The following is a 27,382-nucleotide window of genomic DNA, read 5'->3' as shown; positions in this document are numbered from 1 at the left end:
AGTGATTAACTCACAACTGGGAAACCAAAGGCCTTGAGATGAGCGATTCAACATGTTAATATGGACAGAAAAAATCTGTCTAAGGTACTGAGCTGGGACTCAAAGAACCTAAACTTAAAATGGAGTATTTATCTGAAACAAAAGCAACAACAATCTCAGGTCTACAAAGAGAACATCACTACATTCCTCCTCCACTTCTACTTATTTAGACTGTAGACTCCCTGGGAACAGGCTTTATCACATGCAGATTATTTTGTTCTCCAGCATAAATGACCTTCAAGTATTAATATACTTCAATGTGCAGTTTAATTACAAACTTGATAGCATGCTCCTTTTGCCTAGAAGCTGAGATATATTCTTACTATACAGTAGGCTAGTTATGTTTGTAACTGCACAAAAAAGCAACATGAAATGCAAATTTATTTTGAATTCTAGTTTTTGTTCCCATTAAATGTAACACATTTAATTTAAAAGTTAATTTTCTATATAGAAGCAGGTGAATAGGAGTTTTATACCATACATTATTTTATACTGAAATATATTGCAGCTCTAAAAACATAGTAATTTTCAAGGTGAACACAAAGGGAACAGTTTCAGAAATTTAGCAAACTCATGGCACTTAAAAGTCCATTCAATGTAAATCAAAGTAATATGCAAAAAATTAGGTACCTCTTTCTTTCTGTTACCTATTGTTTAAAAAGCTTAATCTTTATTTGATTGCTACATTAGAAAATAAAGTGTATTCACTTGTTCCATACACTTCGGTATCGTAAGTCAGATGAAGTTCTATAATTACCTTTAGCTTGTCCGAAAGATCTTTAATTTCATTTACAGCTCCATTGTATTTATTAGCTAATTCTCTTAATTCTTCCTGAGTCCGCTCATTCATTTCTTTCAGGTGAGTACATTCATCTTCTGTATTACTTAAACTCCGCTGCAGGACAGTATAATTATTCAATAAATAAATAAAACAAGAGCTTAATAATCTACTGAATACTGAAATTGATCTATTTTTTTCCAAACAGTATATATAACTAATAATATTTATCTGTTTTGTTCATAATCATTAAAGCTAAAGAAGTAGATCAGGATCTTGGTAAAAACACTGTCTATAAAAAATCCTTTGTAATGTAGATTATAAGATGAATCGTCCTTTATAGGATTAAAGAAGTGAAATATGTCATCCATCTCCCCCATTCTCTTCTGTTTTATGATAAACTGTGAAAGCTTTATAATTCTCTGTGATTCAGTGTATTTAACAAACTTCATCATGTTCTTCACCCAGCAAAGTAAGACTTAACACATTATCTGAGCCCAATGGCTCCAAGGAATTGTTCTGATTCTTGTTCTCAACTTCATAATATGGAAAAGCATGTGAACTCAAGAGGTATCTTGGTCTTTAGGAGGCAAAAAATGCTCTAGAAGTTTGCCTCTCAAGAACTATTACAGTTTAATAAGGGGTATTTAACTGACATCTAACAATACTCATTACAGCATTATGTGCATTGTATCTCTAAAAACCACAAAGAAGGTGGATACTTTAAGCATTTAATATTGATGCAAGGGAACAGAACAAATAATAATGGAAAGAAAAATAAAGCACAAGACAGTAATGAGAGATACTATAGGGCAGGAATCTTATTTGAAGCAAGCGTCCAAGACTTTAAAATCTCATATGCTCATTCTTAAGTGTAATTTGTATGTGTGGTTAAGCTTATGTTTACATAAAGTTTGCAGTCTAAACTGAGTCCAAGAGCACTTCTTCTAAATATATGTATGTCGTTTCCCCTCACTTATTTCCCACACATGCTAACTTCTGTAAAACAGGTTTGCAAATATTGAAATCTGGCAGAAAAAGGAGGAGTTTAGAGAATAGTTTCTCCTTAATTTTTTAACAATTTAATTATCGTCTAACAGAAGAAATAAAAACACTACTACCTAATAGACTGTAAGCACTACAATTCAACAAATACTGGTGTTTTACAAGCGAAAAAACCAGAGATCTAAGTATCAACAGTTATAACTATTTTGGGACTTGCAGAAGACTAGGCATAAAACATGAATACCTCCACTTCAGACAGTTTTCTGACCACTTCAATTTTCTCCTGAAGGACCCGCCTCAGGGACTCTTTGGCTGTTGTCTCATAGTTGTGTTTGTCTTCTTGTAATGCTATAAGCTCTTTTCGTATACTGTCTTCTGTTTGATTCTGTATGTATAAGATTATTCAGATACAAAGAGAATACAAATTAGTATTTTGCTGATTAAATATATTAGATTCTAACAAGACCTGTTCTATTCCAAAATGTTTAGCAATTTCTGGTAGATGGAAAAATGTTACAAACAAACCAGCGGTCAATGATTCTTGACACGACAGACTAAACCAGTTACTTTTTTAAGTGTATGTATGGCAACACACCTTCAATGATCAGCTCTGATTACAGGAAAAAAATGGGAGGTTTTTGGACACTTAAGACAATGACAAACCCATGAGACCTATAGTTTAACAAGCCTGAAACCTATAATGTTCCATCTGAAAGACCTCAAACAAGACTTGCAAAAAATGTTCTTACAGCTAGTTGAGAGGAATTAAAAATTTAAGGGAGGCACAAGTTACCTAAACAACAATGAAGACTGGGCATACTTGTTAGTCTGTCTCTGACAGACAGCTCATTGATAATGGCTTTTTTCAAATCCCTATCTGGAAAGAAACATCCATAGGAAACACGACAGAATGGGAAATTCCTTTTCATGCTAAAAAATCACTGAAAAATAGCCATTCACCTAGATTAAAAATTATGTCATTAAATATAGATCCACAGTTTTAATGCTATTCAGACTTTTTAAATTGCACAGGCTTATTATAGAATGTTTATCTGCCAGGTGCTTTCATATAACCAGCTAATTTCAAAACATTTTGAAAGAACTGTCTTTCAACATTCCTAGCATTCAGATTTATGTGAACTGCTTACCTTTGAACAGGCCTGTAACTGATTTCCCATAACCTCCAATCTTGATAGCAGCCTGTCTTCATCTATTAAAGCCTGGCAGGAAAGAAATACCACCTTAGAATTAACATGTGCTTCACATAGTTCCAGTAGAGCTCTGCTTTGAAGACTTCAGTTTTGTTGAAGTACTTACGACTAAGAGCTATTTCAAACTGGTAGATTATCACTAAATTTATTAAACATTCTCATTTCCACAGTTTTGTTTTTCCAATAATTTTTTTGTAAATTAGAAGCTAAAATATCCACCCTACTGCATATTTCAGCCCATAAAGGAAAGAGGCCTGCAGGTACCTGCCAACTGGTATCTGAAGCGTCTTGTGTGACAGCAAGTAGCCGCTGAAGGGTTGCCAGCTTCTGTTCCAACATTTGTTCCCGATGTAAGGCTTCCTATGAAGAGAGCAGAGCACCAGTCAGTTCAGCTAGAACACCCCAGAAAAATAAAGAGGCAACATAAGAGATAACAAAATACAAGGAAAACAGAAGTGTGAGTAGCAAATATTGTCACATATTCAAAATTATGAAGCACCCAGCCCGTTTTATCCATCCATATATTTATTTTGATATTTTAATTAGAAAATATTATCCCATAACCTTGGCTTCCTAAAAAACATCATTTTCTGAGCATATGTTGTACATGCTGAGCACACATAGTAACAACTCATTCTTTCCAAGAATGAAAACGACTTTGACTTTTGTCAGTAGTTCCAGTAACAAAACGGTAAACACCAAAAGGCAGCTTGGCAGCCCCCATGCAATGAGCTGTTCATCCTGAAATCAGATCACAAAAGAAAAACACCAAACAAGAACTACAATTTTTGTTTGATTTTTGGTTTATGACAGCAAGATAGAAAAGCATCTCTGTTAACAATTCCAGGATACAGAGAGCAAGCAGGCTGGTGAGCAAGTGTTCAGCCTCTCAAAAAAAGGCATCTGCCCAAGTTGCTTCCTGCTATGTCAGCAAATACATAAAATGTCAGTATCTGCCTCAAAAGCCTCATCATTTATGTGAGGAAATAAAGATCATCAATACTGGAGGTATAGTAAGTCAGAAGAACTATAAATAAATTAAAGCTACAGAGAACTTAGCAGTAAGAATGTTTTCATCTCTTTCCAGAAAACTGATTTTATTATGCTTTCTAATCAGTTTATTTCTATCTATTAGCCTACACTTTAAAGTGTTGACATCTTGCAGTCTAGCCCTTTTGTGACATGACCTCTTAGGGAAAAACACACCTATTAAAACTGACACAGGAGCAGGCACAGAAAGGCTGGTGATGCCAATGGAAGAGCAGCTGCCAGCACTGTTCCATCCTTTCTACTTTCCAGTAAGCATAGGGACAGATATATTCACATAAAGAAAAAATATTCACAAACTAGCCCCTGACACATGAAACAACCTCTTGGTTTGCTGTTCTTTTGTTCTATCAGAACTTTTACAGTCCATCTACAACAGTGGATAATGCCAAAAATTTTAAGAGAACTGGGAACAATGAGATAAGAGAACAGCCAGGAAACACAGGTGTAGTATATTGTTCAGGCAGCTTTCTGTAAAGCAGAGAGCTTTCTTCTTTCTTTTTTTAAACAGGTCATAGTTTATATTGCTCATGTAAAGCCTCAAAAATTTACATAGAACTATACAATGTTAAATTACAAGACGGAATAATAGAACAGTTTGGGTTGGAAGGGACCTTTAAAGGTCACCAAGCCCAACACAGTGCAGTGAGCAGGGACACCTTCAACTAGATCAGGCTGTACAAAGCCTCCTCCAACCTGACTTCAAACACTTCCAGAGATCAATTATCTACCACCTGGGCTATAACTTTTTACATTATTTCACTACAGAAAAAAGTAGTTCCAATGCATGTCATGTTTGGGTTTACAAAATGCACGCCAAAGACACACAGAGCATATTTAGTCAAACTAATTTTGTAATGAGAAAAGTTACCTGTAGATACTGTGAAAGCTGAAACAATTCCTGAGAATACATACTGGGAGTGTTAGCAGCAACCTGAAAAATAAAGGAATTTAAAAATCAAAGTGGTTTTGGATTTTTTATTACACTCTAGTAATGCAAAATTAGTCATTTAAATCTAGTTATGAAGGGCTACAAGATTATCTAACCACCAGCATTTTCTATTTTTTTTTTTTTTTAATTACAGAACTTCCCAGCTCTGGACTGAGACCCCACTGTGTTAATGTCTTCAACAAGTTCCTAAACCATCAATGCAATAAAGAGTTTAAGGCTTCCATTTCAGTAGAGATTAAATTCACACAAAAGAAACAAGGTACACAAAGATAAAGCTATTTAACCCAAGGACACACAGAAAGTAAGGGCTTCCAGAACTGAAAACAGTGCCTCATACTCCAATTCAGTGCCATCAAACACACATAATGCATCACACATTATTTTATTGACTTAATAGCAATCTTTCCCCTTTGTGTCTGTTTCAGACATGGGGTCTACCTATATTATCTCTTACCATAACTGTTCTTGCTGAATATTAGCACCACCACCTTACTTCATTTCTATTCACACACAACTAAAGAAAGTTTTACTTTGCAGTGTCACCATTTCTGTCAGTCTAAACATAGCCTGTTATGCAAGACCCAAGACTTGCTAAGTCAGCTGGCCTGTACTTGGAAATGTAACAATCTTAACATCAGTGGCTTTTATTCAAAGCCCTGTTTCAGGTGCCACACTGTAAGAAATCAAGCTTACCTTAAAATACACACTGTAATAGTGCATTCCCTTTCCTAACTCAAGTCACTCACAATATTAAACTCAGCAAAAACAGACATCTTCAACTGCATCTCAATGTAACTGGACTTCATCATTTCTTCATCTTTACAACAAGCCAGAAAATAGTATGTGGCTGAACAAGGCAGAAAACAGCAAAATACTGAATTACCTTGTCAACAGGACTTGGTAATGGAGCATGGATAACACTGAAAAAAAATTTGAAGAGTCAACACAAATTGCAGAATAGCAGTTCAAAAATGCAGATTTGTCATACTGCATTTGTCATATAATCAAGATGTTTTGTATTTTTCAGTTTATTCATCAGATAAAAATGAAGAGTTAAGATAAAAATGTTTATACACTTAGTACAGTTAACCAGTTAGTACTGTACTGAGCAATGTTTTCAAGTAATCCCAAATAAAAGAGGGAAGAAGAACGCTCATTTGCTTTCTTCTTTCCTATATTTTTTGGTTTATAATACCCCTCCAATACACTAAACCACAGCCAGTCAGGAAATCCCAACTTGGTAAGAACTTTTTTATTCTTTTATAGAACTTCTTCATTCTTTCAGAGCTGTCTTAATTTCTAAAAGTGACATGCAAATGAGATTTCTACAGAAAGTCTACAGAAGAGCAACAATCTTAGTTACTTTCTATGCATGATCACAAGAAAATACTCTGTAAGCTTATTTTAACCATAATATACAGCAAATCCTTATTATACTGTAGTTTTGTTTTGCTACACATGGATAGATACTTATTCTTACTCTGATCGCAGTCGAGCCTCCATCCCATCTGGAAGAAAGAGTTTGATTGTGGAGACTATACATCCATGGGTAACTGAAAAGAAACAAACACTAAGTCATCATGATTTGTTACTATTTAATTACAAGTTCAACGATTAATGTTATAGTAACCAAGTACACTGTCCTAAGAAACTCTGAGGCAGGCAAACAAGAGCCATGAATGCCTTGAAGCACCACTGCCTAGGTCTGCCTTCTTGGAACTCCTCTGCAGACAGGAAACTTTGTAATTAAAAACTTGAAGAGGTTATGCTGTGTATCTAGTTCTGGCTGTGAAGTAGTTCCAGTTCTTCCACTTACAGCTATGCCTGCAAGATGTCTTTACTGCAGCAAGTTAAAAAACTTAACTGCATGTTTTGATCCTAAAATGAGGAGAAAGGAATGTATGTTACCTGCATTAGGTAATAAAAGGAATGCAGAAGGATAAACAAAATAATAAACTACCTTTTTTACAAGATTCATATGACCATAACTGGAGAATTAAAAGGTAACAAACTCGTGTCACTGGATACTCCTTTCAACATCTGGAACTTGCTTAGTGACAGTTATGTACAAAGACAAGGATCAAAAAGGGAATGCAGAGGAAGAGTAACCTGAGAAGAAGATACTCCTGAACACTCTGAGCAGCACCATTCAAGACATCTCCATTTCAGTCTGCTTGTAGTACATGTGTAATGCCCAGCACTAAACAAGAGGCCTCTCATTTCAGAAGGAGAAAGCTGGCCTCACCAGGATTGAATTCCAGGTTCTTTTAATTTAAGAAAGGTTCTAAGGAATATGAGCACCACTATTTGATTCTTCTTCACTATTTGATTCCTCTTCACTATTTTTCCCAAAAACATTGCTGATACCATTTTGAATGATGCTGCAAACATTCACTGACAGAGATTACAACCTGTTCTCAAAAATACTACTACCAGCTAGATAAAAGCATATGGTTATCTGTCATCTACCACTATACCTAAACCACCCATCAACAAAGAAAAAGAGCTGCTCTACTTCCAAGGTTATTAATATCAGCAAAACAGTTAATCTGGCTTTGAGAAAAAAAGGGCAATGGGTGTTTTAGGCCAACAGCAGTACTCCAGGGAAACAAGTCAGGTCTTTCAGGAAGCTACCCCAATAGAATCTAAAAATACAGGAGAAATTATTCACCTAAACAGAGTTGTTCTTAACCTTTATTCAGTGCTAAAAGATAATGCTTTGGAGAAGTATCCTATTGGTTACAGCACCTTGTTTTTTCAAGCTGACCTGGTAAAGCAATAGATTTTAATTTCTGGGAAGAACAGCCCGAACCTCTTTCTCAAAACAGATTAATACACAGGTTCTGGGGGGTTTTTTGGCTTTAGACATAAGTCCCCAGAATTCACAAACTGCTCTTGCAAAAACACAGCCCCACAAAAAACATTAGATATATTAGCTGCAGAACGCAATACTCACACAGCTTTCATAATGAAGAATCTTTCCTTTAAGGCATGAAGAGGAAATTGGTGATTTCAAGAAGAAAGTTTTAAGTATTGGAAATTAAAGACCAACAGACAGCTTTACATTTGGGTCATATTTCAGGTGGGTCTGCTGAGAGATTATATAAATCTTAAATTCTTCCATCAAGATTCAGACAAAAAAAAAAAAAACAACCCTTCTAAAAGCTGCAGGAGCTTTATTTGTGTAAAAAAAATAAGGAGACAAATGCAATTTAGCAGAGGGTCTCGAATGGATAGTGACTGAGCAGGTATCAAGCATTTCAATAGCTTTGTAAAAACAAAAGTAATATATAAAAAAACCTGCACATTGTCCTTTAGCTACCAGTTCCTCGTAACCGGAAGATTAAAGAGAAAGCCTAAAGGAAAGGGAAAGCAAAGTATAACACATTACTATAGTGACGGCTGGGCAGGACAGCAGTGCCCGTTCAAGTTCAAGCCTGTATTATTCCTTTTTTGGGGAAAAAACCCAAGTCAGTAGAGTAACCCCTGGCTGCCGAACGGGACTGAGCAAAGTCTTCCCAAAGCAAAGCCTACTCCCCCCTCCCCCCACATCCCCAGACGACCCTCCATGCACTCACCTCCCGGAGGCGGGCAGGGGACGGGGCTGGGACGGGGCTGGCCCGGCCGGGTCCCCGCTCGCCACGGGGCCGGCGCTGGGCGAGAGGCGGCGGTGCCGGGCGGTGCCGGCAGGGGGCGCCCCAGGACAAAAGCGGCGCGCGGGCCCGGCAGTGCTCGCGACGTGGTCCCGCAGCCCCCGGGGGTCCCGCACCCCGCACCCCCAGCGGAACACAAGCGGTATCCCCGAGCGATCTGCTCTGCCAAACTTTAGTCACAGCCTCCCTGCATCGTTCTGGAACGGGCAGCTGCCGCACGCCCCGCCACACGACAACAAAAAAAGCACCGAGAGGAGCCCTGAGCCCTGATAAGGGTTTAATGGTGCATCGAAAGGGGAATAATGAAATAAATTTTTTTTTTGCCTCAAAATCCTTTCTTCATAGAGAGCCAATTTGCCAATGACAAGCTCATTGTTTTCACCTCTCCCCAGCAGTGTTCAAGGCCAGGCTGAATGGGGTGGGGGCAGCAGATGGTCTTAAAGGTGCCTTCCAACCCAAACCAGTCTGTGATTCTGTAGCAGAAGTCACGGCAATAATCAAAGCAGCGCTAAGAATCTGATTCTCAGGCCTGTGACAAGCACCGAGCCCTGGGTTTCCTCATCTGCACAGCCTTTTTCCAACACCAGACCAGCAGAGAAAAGATTCATTAAAGAGATAAGAGTCCAAATTTGACCAGAAAGAAGTGCGTAAGCTGTGTAAATCAGCTGCTATTATTTGACCCTACTTGAAAGCCCTCACGGCTCCCTTCCACGCAGGAAAAGTCACCGCCAGTTAAATCTTGGAATGCTCTGGCACGGACTGGGGAATTTAGGAAGTGCTAAAAGAACATGAAGCACGCTAACACTGAGAAAAACAGGGTAATGTGATTTGCAGGTAAGTACTGTATTAAGGAGAGGGAAACAAGCAGCCCTGCATGCCTGTTCCTATTACAAGGAGTGGACAAATTAGGGAGTGGGAGGGTTGAGGACATTTCTCTGGATGAGTGAGTGCAGCTCAGCAGCAGAAACCAGAGGAATCGGTGCTCACACAGGATAACCTGAAAAATCACATACTGAACATACCACTGCTTTAATGAACCAAATGAAGATCATATTTGCAAGGAAATTACTTACTAAAGCACAGCCTGAACAATAAAATAAAAATAAATGTATTCTTGCACTATTTACACAATCCAGAATTTACATAGGCAAGTAAACTCTCATTACCTTCTAATTACACACAGCAAAATGCTGAAATGTCTTAGGCAAGTAAGGCATCATGTAAATACCAGAATGCTAATTGGCTTTAAAGGGAATCACTACATTAAAAACTCTTTATGTCTGTTTCATTACTAGATTAGGTTTACAGTAACATCTAAGACAACTAACAAAACTGGTGAAAAAAATGTGTTTATATGCATTCCAACTGCATTCACAGATAAACACTTCAACTGTGATGAGGCACTTTCATGCCCCAGAATGAGGATGTAATCTTCATACACTGCTTGGGGGAACACAGAGAGAATAAAGCAAAATTGCATGCTCTTCCTCATTACCTAGCTGAACACATTCATGAGTAACATGAGTACAGGTCCTATGTTCAAAGCTAGAGAAGAGGAAAAGGAAGGCTGCACACCCTGATCACACTCATGACACCAATACCAGGTCTCTGGGATACTATTTTGTAAAAAAACCTAATGTAAATCCATTGGGAATTTCCTCACTACAAACTTTGCACAAACTTTCACAAACAAATTACAAATAATTGCTGATTAAGAACAACTCAACTCCAATTTCTCTTCCAATTATATCTTAAAATAAGAATTGTTTTAGTTCTAAATACTTATGAAGAAATTTAGCTTCTTCAAGCAAGGAGAGCATCTCAACAAATGAACAGTTCTAGGTTCATTAGATGCAATGTTTTCCCTTGATCTTATCCCATGTATATGGCTAGTATTCATAAATTTCACTGCACATGAAGTAAAATTATAAGTAACTTCCAGACAATTCCAGCTACATCACCCCAAAATACAATAGCTCCAGAAGCTCTCCATGACAAAATACTTCACCACCACCATCACTGCTTAACAATGTTTTCTCTAAAGATGTTTGTATGAACCTTCCTCTGATACTTCAGACTTTGAGAACTATAACACATCTGGCTACAGACAGATACTATTCCTAAGTACCAGATGAAGCAGGCTTCATCTTTTTGTTTTGTTGCTTAATGCCCTTTAAAAATTCTGCTCTGTAGGGTTTTTCTGTACTGTAGGTTCATTTTTAGGGTTTGGGGGGTGAGGTTTGGGAGAGGGGTTGTTTGGGGGAGTTTTGTTTGTTCTTTTACAAGAACTTTACCATCTGCATTTAAATTTAATGTTATTCTTTCATTTCATTCTTGCCTAATAACCTCTCTTTAAGGATAAGCTCTATAAAAGGTCTTGTTCAGAAAAGCAGTAAAATAGAGCAGTGATGGCAGTGCAGCCATTTTATTGACAAATTTGAGTGTTACTGGATAAGGATTCTTCAGAACATTGCCAGAAATGTGATGCTTACAGAAAGAAATGAGCCCATTAGGTAACTTTTAAAAATCTTGACAATACTAATTACAATCTAGTAATTCACAGACCAGTCTTCAAAAAGAGAAAGAAATGGCTCCTGAAATACTATACATAAATGCAAAGAAGACTGAGACTGCATTTTCATCAATTAACACAATATACAGCTATTCCCATAATACAAGATCTCCTGAGCACGCATAGTGGGAAGCAGACAGCAAGAAAACCAAACCAAAAATCCCATCAATTCATTTTTCAGCTCACAACATTTTTCTAACCTTATTTTAAGTAGCTACTGAAATAAAAATCAGTAGCAGCCACAGAAAGAAAAAGCAGGTATCTTGGCAAGAAACAAATTACCCTGTTTCAAACATACACTGAATAACCTTATGTATATACTGTATGTTCAAACATATACCAAATTCTAATGTGGCACTTTGCCACATTATTAGCTGAAACTTCAGGGGTCACAGGCTTGCAAGGAAGATAGTTACAAAAATAAATTAAAAAAACCCAACAGTACAACACATACCCCCATGCTGCACTTTGCAAATTGCTGTAAGACAATTCAAGTGAAGCAATACCCATTTATTAATAGGTAAAAGATAAGTCTTGTGTTTTCAGCAGGTCAGTTTCTTGATCTAGTTTACCATGTGATTCACTGCCAGTGTAAAGGAGCGAAGAGGTAACAAAAAACAATTTTCTTGCGACTGGAATGCCATTTACTATTGGAGATTGTATTATAAGATATACTTGGGGGAGGAAAGGAGATCCATGCCCTTACCTTTCCGTGTGTTCTCCGTCACATCTACGCCAAACTGGATGATGTCACCTGACATAATTTCACATGGTGGGCTTTCCTCAGATCCTCTACTCAGTCTCTGACTATTAATAAAGGTACCATTACTACTTTTAGTGTCTTGAAGATAGAACTGTAAAAACAAAGAAAAAGAATAGTAAAGTATCTGGAAAAAAAGCAAACAAATAAACACAAGTATGATGAAACAAAAGCTCCAACAAAAATTTTATTTGCTATGAAATATAGCATGACCTCCTAGTGTAGATGATGACAAACTTATGAACTCAAAAACACCTCCCTATGCAATACCTTCACATTATCAAGAAATACTTGTAGTTGATTTTTAGTTGTTGAACATACATCACGTTGTAGTACATACATTATGCAAACAATTGCTACAAACTGTACTTAACCTACTGCCTGCATGGAAAGGATCTGACAGTGTTAGCACCCCCTTTTGCCACAAATGTAAGAATTCATATTTATGTTGGTCAACACACAAAAATTTTAGCTGCTTATTCATTTAAGGTACCAGTGTTCTGTGATAGAAATATGCTGTGGGGAAGATGAGCACTGAGAGCAAAAGGAAAAACTTTGACAGAAGCCATAATTCAAAAACTGTAATATAAGACCATGGTTAAACGAAGGGGAAAAAATAGGAAGCTTTTACCACTCAGCAATGCTAGTTCACAACATTAAGTTAATTTCAAGTCTGCTCTGTCATTGCTTTTGTAAATATTCGTTTGTAGAATTAATTAAAATTTAATAGCAACTTATTGAACCAGAAACTGCTTATGATGCTAGTCAAAACTGCTGCATCTGAGAAGAGGTTACCAGTGAGTCACCTGGCAGAAGATCAGAACCATTGGCTAAGACCTGATCAGCAGGCAGCATGAAAGAGGGGACTGGAATGGTACTAACCAGCCAGGTGTAACTACTGAAATGAGTCACTTCCAGAAGTTCAAGATAATAGTTGGTATAAGAGCCTGATGGGATGGTAGAAATCTCTGGCTTCCTGCACTCATAAGGAATCTCAACAAGCTCCAAAGCAAGCATAGGGCTGGGGAAAAATGCTGCCTGCTGAAAAACGACCGCATCTCCATGTTTTTCTTTGAAAAGCAACAGATTTTATTCTTTTTTTAGGATTCTATGCGAATTTTTCCATGCTTTTGTATACCTCAGTTATAACACTCCTCAAAACGATCTCCATATCATAGTGGCAAGGGAGAAGGTGGGTTTAAAATGGAACAAAACACCAGCTCTAAGGTTCGTCAGATCTCATATTGGAAAATGACACCAGGCACACAGTATCTTGCTTGCAGACACATCCTGAGTAATGCAAAACACCACCCCTAACCTGAAAGCTTTAAATGCCCCCACATCCAGAAAATGGGATTCCATACAATAATCAAGTGGTGTGACAACACAGGAAAGCTCAGTTAGGAGTATGTTATGACTGATATGCAGCACAAAGACAATTTTTCCTACCAGTTATGCCTTTGATCTTAAACTGAAGAAAATAATAATCATTCATATGTTCATAAAAATGAAGGTAAGCACAAATTATAGACAGATCAAGAAATTAGGTCAGCATTCACTGCATAAATAATCAGACCCATCCTGCTATAAATAATATTCTCTATATTATTAAATACTAGATACTAATATATAATATATAACATAATAATATAGCATTAAATCTATAACTATATACAATATAGCAATACTATAATTATCTAACAGTTATAATTAATATTGTTATAAGTATCATTATTTATATTAATATAATTAAATATAACATTATATATTATACATATATAATGATATATAATATAGCTTTAATCGCAGTTATAAGTTTAAAAGCCAATCAAATTAATTAGCTTATTAATTTACTAATCTAAAAGTACTGAACTATCTCATGATTCAGTGCAGAGATTGACTTTTTTACTTCCTGTTTGCTTTCAATTTGTGTTCTGCTCCACTTGAGAATCTTTCTGTTATGAAAAAATGAGTCACAAGCAAGGAGAAACAAGCATGCTTGTGCGTATTTGTTTTTCCCCACCCTTTCCTTTCCTATGCATAATATCTGCCTTTTATCCCTCCAACTTTCTGATTAATCCATGCCCCTTGCAAACACACTTCTGCAGGATCTGCAGCCAGGCCACAGACAAGATAGCACATGGAAACAGAAAAGAGTGACCACAGGAAAGGAAGTGCAACAGATCAGAAACATAAATCCTACAAAATACCAGCAGACAAAAAATTTGAACTAAAAAAAAAAAATTAACAACTGGCCACAGAAAATACACATTAAATTTAATGTCATTATTTAACTGTCCACTCAAATGCATGCTAATGAATTTCATTATGTAAATTTTAGAAAAGTTATATTCTTGAAGTCTTTACAAACAGGATGAAAATATTTCTTTCCTAGATACAGGAAAGAGTAAATAGTATGAGAAACCCATTAATAAGGTGATGTCTGGGGAGAAATGCACTGACTTCAAGACTGAGTGAAAAGGATTCAGTTATCCTTAATCCAGCAATCGGTCAGGAACCCACAGAGCTGTTCCCTTTTCACACAACAAATAAAAGTGTTACAGACTAGTTTTCACTATTTCAAAAGATCTTTCTCTAAGGTCAACCCCTCCATCACTTTTGTATCATTACTAAAAGTTATCTTTCAGGAGAAAAGACAAAGAAACATCCAGAAAACATTCCTGGAAACAAACATAGATCAATTCACTATTTATGATTTATGATAGTATACTGGTATTTAATATACTACTCAATATGCATTGTCCTTGGCAGGTTCTCCAGTTCCCCAAACAATGCCTTTTACACAGCAGATATGTAACACAGAGCCTTCTGTGTAACTATCACCATTTGCTCCTCCTGCTTTCCAGCACAACTTTCAGCAGCAGTGCCAGTGCAGAGTTTCATCTTTCCCTCACCCAGCACTCGCTGCTGGGTTGCACCACCTCCTCTTCAGTTGCCCTGGGTCAGGCATTTGTTTAGTCACTGCAAACCAGTTTTGAGACCTGATTCAAATTATATGAGGAGGTGTTTAAGCTGGTAGTGCCAGAAAAAAGGGCAGCATATACCAACCTAATTATACTTGCTTCTAAAATTCACACCTCTGTTCAGATCAAACTGAAGTCCCAGGCCTTTTGTGCCTCATATTAAGCATAATAATCAGTCACACACACTCACTGAAAAGCCAAAGACAGAGATTTTATTTTTGTATAACTGATCATTACCAGGTAATGAAGAACAAGTGCTCCACACACAGGACAAAGAAAAAAAAAAAAAAAGGAAAAAAAAAAGAAAAAGATGTTTAAATAATAAGTGCTCTATGAATGAGTTCTTGAGCATTTATATAGTGATTTTTTTTTTCAAAAACTCGTATAATCTAACTCCCCCAAGTACAATACAATGAACAAAAGAACCTGAAGTCACTTCAGTACTGCAGTATGGCAGTAAGTAAAGAATGGCAATCAAAACAGACTCACATAACATTTGCTATCACTATGTATAGCCATCTGTTTCCATTTTAAGAGCACATTACTGCTACTCCATCTAGCCCAGCTTGAAACTGCAGTTCAGGACAATTATGCTGAGAATTACAGTGAGATTTACTGAAGCACTGAGATCATTTGCAGAGTTGCGAGATTCACTCCACAAAGAGAAACAAATTCTACATTTAAAAATGTTGACACAGACCACAGCATATAATTAAATATTTCAGCCTTATTCCACAGCTGAATAATTAAGTAAATAATAAGCATTAAAATGTAGGCCACTGACTTGAAGTCAATCATTAATGTATCTTATTCGTTCAATACATTCTGACTGACTACCTACACAACTAATGCAGAGAGAAAACCCCAATTTCAGGACCTCCTAGTTTACTGTTTTCTTCTTCATCTCTTATTTCCTTGCATGTAAGAAGTATACAGAACTGCCACACACTCCAGAGCCCTGTTATACAGGCTTCGGGGCATTAGTTTAACCCAAAAGGCTTTAAATTCGTCAAATTCTGAACTATTATCAGTAAGGAGATAACAGCTTAATTTTTGCCATGTTTAATATCACAAAGGGGGCAGCAAGGCTGTCAGAGCAGTTACAGTAGCAGATTACCCTCCTACTTAGGTTACAAACTACATGATCAATCATTGAACAATTAATGTTGGCATTACAAATGCATCCCCTGAGTACTGTATCTAATACTCAAATGCAGCCAACAAGCAGGGATCTAGAAACTGGAATACTAGAGTAATACTTCAGTTCAAAATTGGACCTAGTACTAGTACAACTGACTTAACTTATTTGTTTCATGCTGAGTATTCTACTAGGAGGTGAAGTTCACTGGCCTTGTATAACCTGAACTGTGCACAAAAAATTTAAAGCAATGTACAATAGCCTCCAATCAATATGGGAATGTTTATCACACTGCAGCCAGAAAGCTTTTCTTCCTATACAATTAAACATAATTTTATCTTTCTTGAAACATTTACACTGACTATTTTCTCATTTTGGGAGCAGCACTTCTGTTAGCAGAGTACACTCTGCAAACCATACTGAATTCCAGGTCATCCTTTGGCTGTAAGATACAGAAGTTCAAATGCTAAATTACCTCCAGATCCACATGACCGAGTTCCTCATTCTGGTCTGCTTAGACACATCCTAAATTCCTTTCCTCTCACTTGCCTAACTCCACCCATTATCAAGGAACTGGAAGTATCTGTCTCCATAAGCAAGCATAATTCACAGGGCGGGGTACATCAAGCAAAACTGCTTCTTTATTTAGTTTTGTATTTCTTAAACACATGGATCTAACAGCTCTCAGCTTACTAATCTCCACCTCCTTCAACTTTGCAACAAAAATAGTGCATTAACTGAGTATTTCCTCACAAATCTCCTTTGTAAATTGATTCTAAGCACCCAAGACAGGCACACACGATGAAACTACAGTGAGCAGCTGTGCAGAAAGGGACTGTCCAGTCAGATCAAACAACTGAAGGAGTGGCAGCTGGCTACTCAGGGACCATAAGCACTGCTAATAGTTTTCAGGAACTTCCTTGGAAAATAAACTTAACTGCTCCTCTTCCTATGTGGTGAAGGAAAAAAAAAACAAAAGGGAAAAAAAAACTTTCTTTGACATAGCACCGGACAAATATACACAGTATGTTTTTAATTGAAAGTAAAAGTTTAATGTAAATGCAGCTACTCTGATGAAAATGGTTAAATCCTCAGCTACCCCCAGGAATTGAGTGCTATCCTTCCAAACCTGCCAGTAGCTCCAAGGGACAGGAGGGAGAGGACAACTTTTCTCCTGACCAAGTTGTTCCATGTCTGTTTACACCTTGAAGTTTTGTTGACTGTTCTGCCAGGACAACCCTGCTGGTTCCTCATACCTGTTGTCAAGCAAAATAAACTGTGGCAGTGAAAGCAATTCTGTGCCAGCATAACCAAGTCTGGGCATAAACAGAGTTTGGCCTTTTCTGTATTTGAAGTGCTGTAAAGCATTACTGCTTTACTCTGCTGCTTGCCATGTCCTGATAGTTCAACTCCTTTGAAGTTCATTACTGAACCTGACATTCAGCTGAACTTTGGTCTGAGCTAAACTGGCATACTTTGCCTGAAAAGGACACAAGTGGCTGTGACAGGGAAGACTGGAAGAAGAAGGAATCCCATTAGTTAGAGGGGCAATGCTGAACACAGAGGAGAGAACAGCTTCAGATGTGCACAAAACATCCATTTGCCTACAGCCTTGAGTTGCTGTAGCGTGTTCCTGAGCAGCAAAATGTCACCTTCCTCACCAAAAGAGAGCACACATTTCCAGGTGTGTTGTACCTACAAACATTTCAGCACAAACCTTTCTTTTGACATCTGACATTGCAATGCTTATTTTAACTGGTGAGTTGTACAGATACAGTGGCACCTATCAGAACTTTAAATTACAGCATATTAAAAACATTGACAAAAAAAGAAAACCATTAAAGCAGAGTTTGCATGAGTTTCGCCGTGTTTGAGGAGTTAATGCCATCTCATATTTGTTGTGCCCATTAGGCAAAAGAAGCTACTACTCAAGCCCCACATTTGCCCCACATTTTGTCTGTAACTTAACTTACTGTCCTGAAGGTGAAAAGCTCAAGGTTACTATTAGTCGATAGCTCTACACTATTCATCAATATCTGCAGTTATCTACATAATGTACTTTACATAGGACAATTTAGAAACAAGATGTCATACATTTACGTTAAAAAGATTTTTTTTATTTGTATTAGCTAGTGATCATTATTAACAGAAAAAAAGATAAAGTGATACTTCTTAATTATTCAGTTCTCTAACTAGCTATGTGGAGTTAAAAAACTATTTAAGTGGTTTGGGCTATTTATTACCAATTAAAATTCTTTAGCATTATTGTTGCATTTTTCAAAGTAATTGATATCAAAGAGATTGGCAGAAAATGGTAAAAAGTTTAGGTCTAGGACTCAAAATATTGCCGCAATCCAAGCTTATTTATAACAAAACCAAAAACCCCATGCTCACCATTCAAAGTTTGGGCACATATGTAACAGAATGAGAATGAAGATCTTCAGCACTTGTCTCCAAATGTTTTCTGTAATTATGCAAACTCAACTTCAAACTAAAGCCCCACACATCTTTCACAATCACTATACCATTCAAGACTGAGGAAGTCTTGAAGAAATGAAGGAGATGAACCCAGCACTATCCTGGTTACCTGCTCCTTACCCACCACAGAAAGCAGCAAAGTTGGCTTGATGGCAGGAACAGCTGAACAACTCAGCATGACTTCAGGATTCCTACAATTCCCAGGTTGCTTAATTTGGTTGGTGTAGCAACGACCTTAGCTAAAAGTGAGGATATTTTAGAAGCTGGTTCCTAAGCCATATACTCACATGTCCCCAGCAATAGCATCACACAAAAAAAACCCAGTAGAAAGCAGGCTGTATTTACAATATCAACCAACCGTTTTCAGTCAATAGCTATATGTCACAATCTTAAAACACATTCCACAACCAAAATTTGGAGCTCTCTGTATTAGGAGGTAGCTGTCTGAAGTCAAAGTAAATTAAGAAAAAAACACAATGACCTCCATCACTTTTGCTTTCATAAAATAGAAACAAACCACATGACAATTCCTGGAACCCTCAACAAAAGGTCAGCACAGAACTGTACAAACCCCTCTAACCCACCTTCAGATTTATAATGCTTTAGCTCTAAAAGGAACTATCAACAGCTGGAACAACAAAACTTCTGGAAAAAATACAGTAGTATTGTGATGCTAATTTATATGAAAAAAATTTAATAGATGATAATCATAGGATAACAACATTGATGTAGCAGCTTATACTTAAAACAGTGCTTTTTCTGTATTGTGCACTCATCCAGAACTTTGGTCAAAAGCTGCTCATATTTTGTCCTTTTTTGTTGCTGTTTTGTTGGTGGTTTTGTTAAACAAGAAAACTACAAACAAACCAGCATGAATAGAAACATTCAGAAATAGCTCCCTTTGGTAACCTATTTGCCCTCACAGTCATCTGGTAGAATGGGTGTCATTCAAGTAATCTCACAAACTCTCTTCTAGAATCAACAATTTGTAACATAACTTGACATTTGAAGTTAACTCCTCCTAATAATCACATTCTGTAATTGCAGTAAAATGCCAAGTGATAGAAGACCAAGTCCTGACCACCCTTTATTTTGCAGTAATAACTCATTCCTCAAAACTCTCTAACAACTACATTCATGTCAAAGATTCATGCTGAAGGGTAAGACCTGAAACAATCCCAGGCAAGGTATGCAATATTAATTTCTCTTATTGAAAAGCCTTCTATGGTAAACAGATAGTATAGAATAAAGGCATTCAAGAAGATAAAAATTACTCATGAGTGAGCATATATCTATCCACAGATTATCCAAATAATCCAGGAACACATTCACTGTCAAAAGAAGCAGGATGACGACTCCCAAAAAACCTCAAGATAAAATGTTTTACCACAGAATGTGACAACACCATACAAAAATAGACCTCTCTTCACATCAGTGTCACCAGTTTTGATGCAGAAGGCTATTTTTAAAAAGATATCTAGAAAAAGAGTTCTAATTTACAAGTAATTTAGTTTATATATAGCTGACTGACTTGCTGCAGTGAGACATCTGTCACCATAGTTACCAATTACTACTTTTTAGAACATGTCTTTTACTTAACTTCTGTCCTCATAGTTCACAAGAATTCCTGAAAATCTGCCTGTTTTCAGGACAACTAGAAAACTATTGTATTTATTTTCTTCACAGCTGAATCTAGGTCTGTCCCCTCACATAAATCATGAGCTTTAAATCTTCCCCTAAATCACAAAATAGACTAAGGACATTAACAGCTTCAGAGTAAGAGATGCAACTGCATCCTGAATATATACAAAAGTTTTCTACAGAAAAATTTCCCAGATCAATAATAATTATAACCAATTTTTGAGAATAACAAAAAAGTACATGAATTTTAAGCCTACATGAAAATCCTCAAGTACAATTTTAGTTTTATATGAGTCTAAAACTGAGGATGCTGAGAGATTTTTAAGGTATATTGCTTCTTTAAAGCTAGGCTAAAATACATTAACAATAAAGGGTAATCAAGGTATCTGAGAAATTATTACTCAGTCAAGGGTCCCAAGATGCTCAAACTGAGTCATTAAAATAGAAAAGCAATAAAGAAACTTATGTTGTATTACTCCTGTCATAGATTACAGTATCTTACACAACATACTGACACTTGAAAAGAACTTTGATATGCAACACTAAAAACCCAACTATTTTAAAGGACTTAAATAAAAAAAAAAAAAAAAAAAGGATATTGTAGTTGTTGCAAAAAACTCATCTTACCCTATTTCATTAAGGAAGCTCAGGCTCTTGTTACCCTAGAGATTTATAAAGCTATGCATAGCTGTGATACCAGTGACTGTGTAATTTACATCAACTTCTATCACCACATCAAACATTAATCCTGGAGAAAACAACCGTCAAGGTGACTCTCTGAGGTTTCCCTTAATGTTACTGTTTTCTATATATCAATCAATTATGGAAATGTACTGCAACTTAACATGGCTTTAGAAGAAACAAAATACTTTAATAGGCCATTACCTAGAAATCCAGGGTTCTTCATGATAATCACTTAAAAGGGTAACTTATAAGCATAAAATATTGCTGAAGTACTTCATCTTGATGCCCTTACATAAAGACCCTTCCACCAAAACTAGAGGGAAAGCTAAACACTATTGTTTGCCATATTTAATGATACTGACAACACCACGTACTCAAACTTTGACGTAACACAAGTAAACATTATTCTGAAGTGTACAAAGTCCCCAAGAGTGTATTTGTAGAATGCAGGTATCGAGATAAAATTAAGAACTATGAGCTCTGCAAGAAGCTGGTTCCCATATAAAATTAACTTCTTTTTACATACATGTTGCTGAAGTTTGCAAATTATCTTTGCAATTTACTCTTACCTTCAAGTGGCAAAAGCAACAGTACCAATACTCTGCACTAGGCAAAAATGCAAAGATTATTGAGAGAACTAAAATTTGACTTCTTAAACTCTCAATCAATAAATGGTAAAACTTGATACTTACATTCTCTTACCAGCTTTATAAAGTGCAAGAAAAAAAACAAACTGTGGTTTTGTCATCAACTACTGCAATGAAAAACTTTTTAATGTAAAGTGAGATCTTCTTCAAATTTGAACATAACTTTCTTTTCTCTAATTTAAAATCAGAGGCAAGGCATAAATCTCTGCTGGTCTTACGTTTTAAGAGACCGACCTTATTAAAACCTTGCAAAAATAAAAATCCAAAACAAAGATCTACAATACCTATTAAAAATTAAATCTTTTTCGTGGGAAAACACAGGCAAGCAGGCAGAAGTGACAGAAAAAGCAGAAGATTTATAAAAATAAATGTTTATTTCAAAAAAGGAAATTTTGAAATACTATTAGGATCTGGCACAGTAAATACTTTGTGCAAGAAATCTGACACTAACATTAGCTGTTGTTTCTGCTGCTTCAAAAATCTTGAATAATGAGATAAGTGATTAGCAAAAATGAAGTAATCTACACTGACATTTTATTGAAGAAATTAGCATTATTGAACTTCTATCAGCAATTACATTTTTTCATTTGCAATCTAATCAGAGAACAAGCACAACATAAATCAAGATTACCAGATACTCCACCAGATGAAGAGTCAGAAGATCTAATCATTTGAAAGTAAAAAATATGGGGCAGCTCCTTAGTTTATCAGAAAACTTCAGCCCTCAGCTATCATCACAGATATTTCAGGGCAGATATTATGCACTAATGCAAAAGCTTCTTAACTATCTTGCTACACAGTGCTAAGTTTCTGCAATGAGTTAATCATTACATCAAAGCTCTTCTACTCCTTGCAAAGAAGAATCTTCTCACATGTTCACTTTCCAGCTGTAGAGAATAAAAGGATAACTTGTTGAAACTATTTCAACCTTTCCTCACTTCCACTCCTTCCACACAAGGTACTGTGTTTACCTTCTATCATTAATTCCATCCTACTGCTGTTTTATGACAGAGAAAACTCCCAGTGATTACACATTCAGATAGAGGTTAAAAAAAACCCCACATCAGATTTCACAAACACCTCCAAATGCAATAGTGGTTTGGGATCATCACAATAACAGTATATAAAAATTCTAGGAACATCCTCAAAAATTTATGAAGTTGTCTCCCATTAGGAAGGAACATTCCATCTGAAGGGACTTGTTTAATGCAGCCACAGTATTTCCTTAAAAAGACAGACATCTGCAGCAGGCCTGTTAATTCATCTCTCCTTTGCATAAAAAGATTTCTTGCTTTTTGAAATCATCTGCTCCTGAGCTATTTCTTAATAGGTGACAGTTGTTCAAAGGAAATTAAGGTTCAGCACATTTCTAAGCTACAGTTACAACGACTACACTGAGGATTAGCTTAATGTTATGGTGATATAATTCAATGCAGCCAATCAAGATGAGGAAGTACAAGTCCTAACTCAAAAGAACTACTTAATTACAAATGACACTGCATAATCATGTCAAACTAGGTATGTTTGCTACAGGTCCAAACCAGAAATATGACCAAAATACAGAGTAGGGAGTTCACTGCACACTTCCTCACACTGTAAACAAGGGGTGACCAAGCTGTATGCTCCTCCACGCTTTTCTGAAGACTTCTCTGCATCAAGTAAGGACCAAAACTATTTTATTTTAAAAAAAACTTTAATTTCTTTTCATTCTGTGAACTTTAGCATTGCATACAGAGCGTAAACACAATTAACTGGAATCCAAACACTGTCAGAGAAGGGTGTGGCTCCATCCAAAGATGGAAAATGCATTTTCCGGCACAGAGGAGAAATTTGGCAATTGGGAGTTCAATATTTGTACTCAAGGAACTGCCAAGCCATACCTCCAACAAAGTGAGAGCAAAAACAGTCTGGGAGGAGGCTGTACTTATTTGCAACTTATTCCTGGGTCAAGATTCTCCAAGCAGTAACTGAATGCTGGTATTAATGAACAGAGGAAGATCGTTCTGGTGCTTTCTTTGAGATAAACAGTTTTACACTAAAAAGAGGGTTTTGTGCTTTGTTAATCTTAAGGAAAAAAATACTGTAACATGCATCCACATATTGAAACAGATCTGCCAATTACATGAGAGACTGTATGAGCTGGTTTTTGATAGATGATCCTAGAGAACATTAGTCAACTAGTTCTTGAGCTGTGTCCTACTGACTTCAAAACAAGTGGCAGGTGCTGCAGCCTTCTAACTAGTTCAGAACATCAGAACCACCCCAGAAGACAGAGAGCAATGGGCAGATAGGATGTTCAAGGATACAGTAATTACAAACACACTGAACTCATGATTCATACTGGGTTTAGTTGAGGGCAAAAATCACATACATGGTAGTTTGGATTTACAGCTTAAAAGGTAACATGGCAAAAATTGCCAAGGAAATTATTCCAGTAGAGCTTTCTAAACAAACATATTTTGATATCTTTTTTTCTAAGTATTTCCCATCATAGCCACAAAGTCATCAGAGATGCTACACTGATTACACTGTGCCCATTAATTTAATTCTTCAGAAAAGTTAAAAAAAACTAAAACCAAAAACCAAACAACCAAAGAAACCAACCTGAATGGTGTTTCAAATCTGCCAATAAAAAACTAATTTGAACACATGATAAGTGCCCATGACCAATCTGCAAGGGAATTGCAAATTACTGCTGTCATCTCACACCCTTTCAGCTGTACGGTCTGAGAGTAGAAGTTGTTTTTTTTTTCTTTGCACAGTCCTGGATTTATTCAGTTGTCAAGGAAGTAGCAAGCAGTGAAACACACTGCTACTGTAAAAAATACAACATACATCATCATTTGTAAACAAGAATCATTAAATCCCTTCCCTAAGCATGAAAATGTCTTTTACTATTTATACCTGAGCAGCAACCACTAGAGGGCGACATAATTATACACTCCCACCCTGATTCGGTAGTGCGAACCAATTCAATTAAAATGTGCATACCTAAATTCGAAGACTGTTTATATTATGGAAGTGTTGTAGTTTGGGGTTTTTTTAAACTCAAATTTCCATTATTTATAGCACGCATCCTGTGGGTTGTCCGCTTATTCCATCTTTACAATCTAGAGCCCTGAACACGAGCTTCTTTTAAGCTATACTGACAAACAATTCTCCTAACATCTAAAAATAAGGTTTTCAGCATTCCTGTGCCAGTTACTGAATTTCTACCCAGAATACGTAAGCATGTGTAAAAATCAGATTTCTGTCAAAGCCTTTTTCACATTAAATTAGAAGCCAAGCTTTCTAAACAATGGTAAAAAATACCCAGATAAAAATTTGTCATATGCTACCAAAGAACTGGAATTAACATGCATTTGTTTTCCCTATCTAATCAGCAGTTCAAAAATACTGCTGTTCTAAGAACAATTAGACTTTTTCTTTACAAAGGTAGCACTTTCCTCAAATGTGTTCCTGACATCTAACATACTCCATTCTGCTACAATTCATGATCTAGACTCTTACAAAAACAAAGTCCAGAAGCTAAAGAAAGCCAGGAGAATGAGTTGTTTACTACAAGAACAAGAACAACTGACAGAAGGATAAGCAGTGATAACTCAAAAAAAAAAAAAGCATTTAAAGAATTCTTTCAAAATCTACAGATCTAACAGAGCACAGAAGAAAGCTCAGCAAACTTGGTTTCTCCAGTCATTAAAAACGAAAATGACATTCAATAAAAGCAGCAATGCACTGGTACTGTGCATTAAATTAGTCCCATCTACTCTGATAAAACAAAATCTGTATTGTGTATCATCAAAACACGTGAACTCTCAAATTAAGTTCACATGAAATATGAACTCCACTCCCAGTACAAACACAACCTTCCCACAAAAAATGTGCTAGCTGTTAAGTTTTGACATACCACAAGCTTTGTCACTGAAGCTTAAATTTAATATTGCTGTAGACAAGCCTATACTTTGATTAAAGAAAAATCAACTAGACTGTTACACTAACTGTAATTAGCCTAGTGTTAGTGTGAAGTTTTAATAAACTTAATTAGGAGTAGATGTTATGCATAGCTTGTTTCAAAGGAAAATAGTTTGAGCCACTGGGAAAAGGCAGCATTAAGAGCAACATGGTTAAATAAAAAATAAATTTTAAAAAAATTAAAAAAATAATCAAGAGAAACATGTCCATTTCTCCTCTCTGCTAAACTTTTCTGGAATACAGGTTCTTTCTGCAGACAAGTAGCATAGCAACTTCCTATGCAAATACCACACATATCAAACCCTACAGATGACGTAGGTTGACAGAATGTTCCATTGGATTATTACAGCTCTGCATTATTTCAACTCTGTCATTGAAGGGAAAAAAAAAACCAACCACAACCAAATTTTTGACACTTCTCCTACACCAGTTTTAAATATGTGTTTACCACTCAAGCCCAGGAAAAATTCTTCAAAGCCTGACCAGACAGTTTTAAAATAATTAAGATGATATTACAATAAAAACAGAACCCAATGCATATATGTAGAGAGAGATCATTAACAGCTCTCCCAATTGCTTACAGGCAGATTCATGTGATTATCCACTGAAGGTATACAATCTAGGAGACACAGGCAACAAATAAGGGGTAGGACCCTGCCACATGAAAGTCTTTTTTCACACTGCTTCTGTGAGAAGGTAGAAATTACTCTGTCTACCACAGACTTCCAAAGAAGGAAGCAAGTCCTTCTCCTACTTGATCTTAAGATTACCTCCTTCCTCTGTTGTCACCTGACAGTAGCTCCTGAGGGCTGAAGAAGCAGCTGTATTTTTAGATATTCTTAAATGAGAAGCTGCAGCAGTTCCTGGAAAGTAATGTACACACCACTCCAGTCTTTACATATCTCGTGCCCTAAGAACATAACCCATTCCTCGACAGCACTCAGTTTCTCCCCCAACTAAGTTTTTAGGGAAGTGTCAGCAGTCAACTATTTTTCATCGTAACGAGTTCCCTCTTTTGCACCAGCTCTATGCTGTGGAGCAGGAATATTTCATAGCACACCCAACTGCAGTAAAGACACAACACAGAGCTGTTCTACTCTCCCAAACATCTACTTTAAAAATTTCACCACAGTGTAACTCCAGTCTCCTCCCTGTTCATGCTCTGGTTTCTTTTGGAAAAGAAAAGGAAAAAAAAAAACCCAAACAAAAGAAGAGGCGAGTGTAGGCTGATCTCCCCCCATAATGCAGCTGCAACATGGGCAAAAGCACACATGCAACTAGAAGGACGTCACAGAATATCCAGCACTATGGTTTTAACCTTCAGCATAAGGTACTCTAAAAACGAAGGGGTGTTGCATTTCTGGACAGAAACATAAACACATCACTGGATTCTCAGTAAGTCATTATAGAACAAAAATGTTTTTATCGTATTTCTATTCCATGGCTTGCTTTTCTGTATATTAAAATTAGACTCAAACCAGAAGAAATAAACATGTTCTGTTAATCCAGGTCTCTTACTTACCTTGTTAAGCTGCCCTTTCCACACTTAATTCAAAGCTGGACACCTTGGCCTGACAAATTCCAGACTCAGCAGCTGAATATCTAAACTTGCAATAGCATTCACTCAACCCGTGCCAAGGAGCCCAGTTCAAAGCATGATAGACCTTATCATCAACCACCACCCTGAAGTGTTGGCCTTCTCTGTTTCTCAACAGTTTCATAACCTCAGTGTTTCTTAATATACACATTAGGAACATTGATGTTTTCTTCACTTCCCTTTGAAAGGTTTAGCTTGAAAACTTAAATATCAGTAACAGTAAA

At 36.6% G+C, this 27,382-nt stretch overlaps 1 protein-coding gene across 13 annotated transcripts in view; it reads right to left on the bottom strand.

The window, feature by feature from the left end:
- Window positions 1-27,382, bottom strand: part of SLMAP (sarcolemma associated protein) — a 78,344-nt gene that overhangs the window by 35,025 nt on the left and 15,937 nt on the right. For all 13 annotated transcript variants that reach the window (XM_030458729.1, XM_030458728.1, XM_030458731.1 and 10 more), the window contains exons 3-10: window positions 11,964-12,111; window positions 6,513-6,585; window positions 5,916-5,952; window positions 4,952-5,014; window positions 3,298-3,393; window positions 2,971-3,042; window positions 2,067-2,207; window positions 797-934 (exon numbers count right to left, since the gene is read on the bottom strand). In XM_030458729.1, the coding sequence (XP_030314589.1) occupies window positions 797-934; window positions 2,067-2,207; window positions 2,971-3,042; window positions 3,298-3,393; window positions 4,952-5,014; window positions 5,916-5,952; window positions 6,513-6,585; window positions 11,964-12,111 (768 nt within the window). The remainder of the gene's footprint in view (window positions 1-796; window positions 935-2,066; window positions 2,208-2,970; window positions 3,043-3,297; window positions 3,394-4,951; window positions 5,015-5,915; window positions 5,953-6,512; window positions 6,586-11,963; window positions 12,112-27,382) is intronic.

Source organism: Calypte anna, chromosome 12 (genome assembly GCF_003957555.1).
Source record: "Calypte anna isolate BGI_N300 chromosome 12, bCalAnn1_v1.p, whole genome shotgun sequence".
Classification (NCBI taxonomy): Eukaryota; Metazoa; Chordata; class Aves; order Apodiformes; family Trochilidae; genus Calypte; species Calypte anna.
The sequence above is the reverse complement of the archived record's forward strand: the minus strand, read 5'-3'. Positions and strand labels throughout refer to the sequence as shown.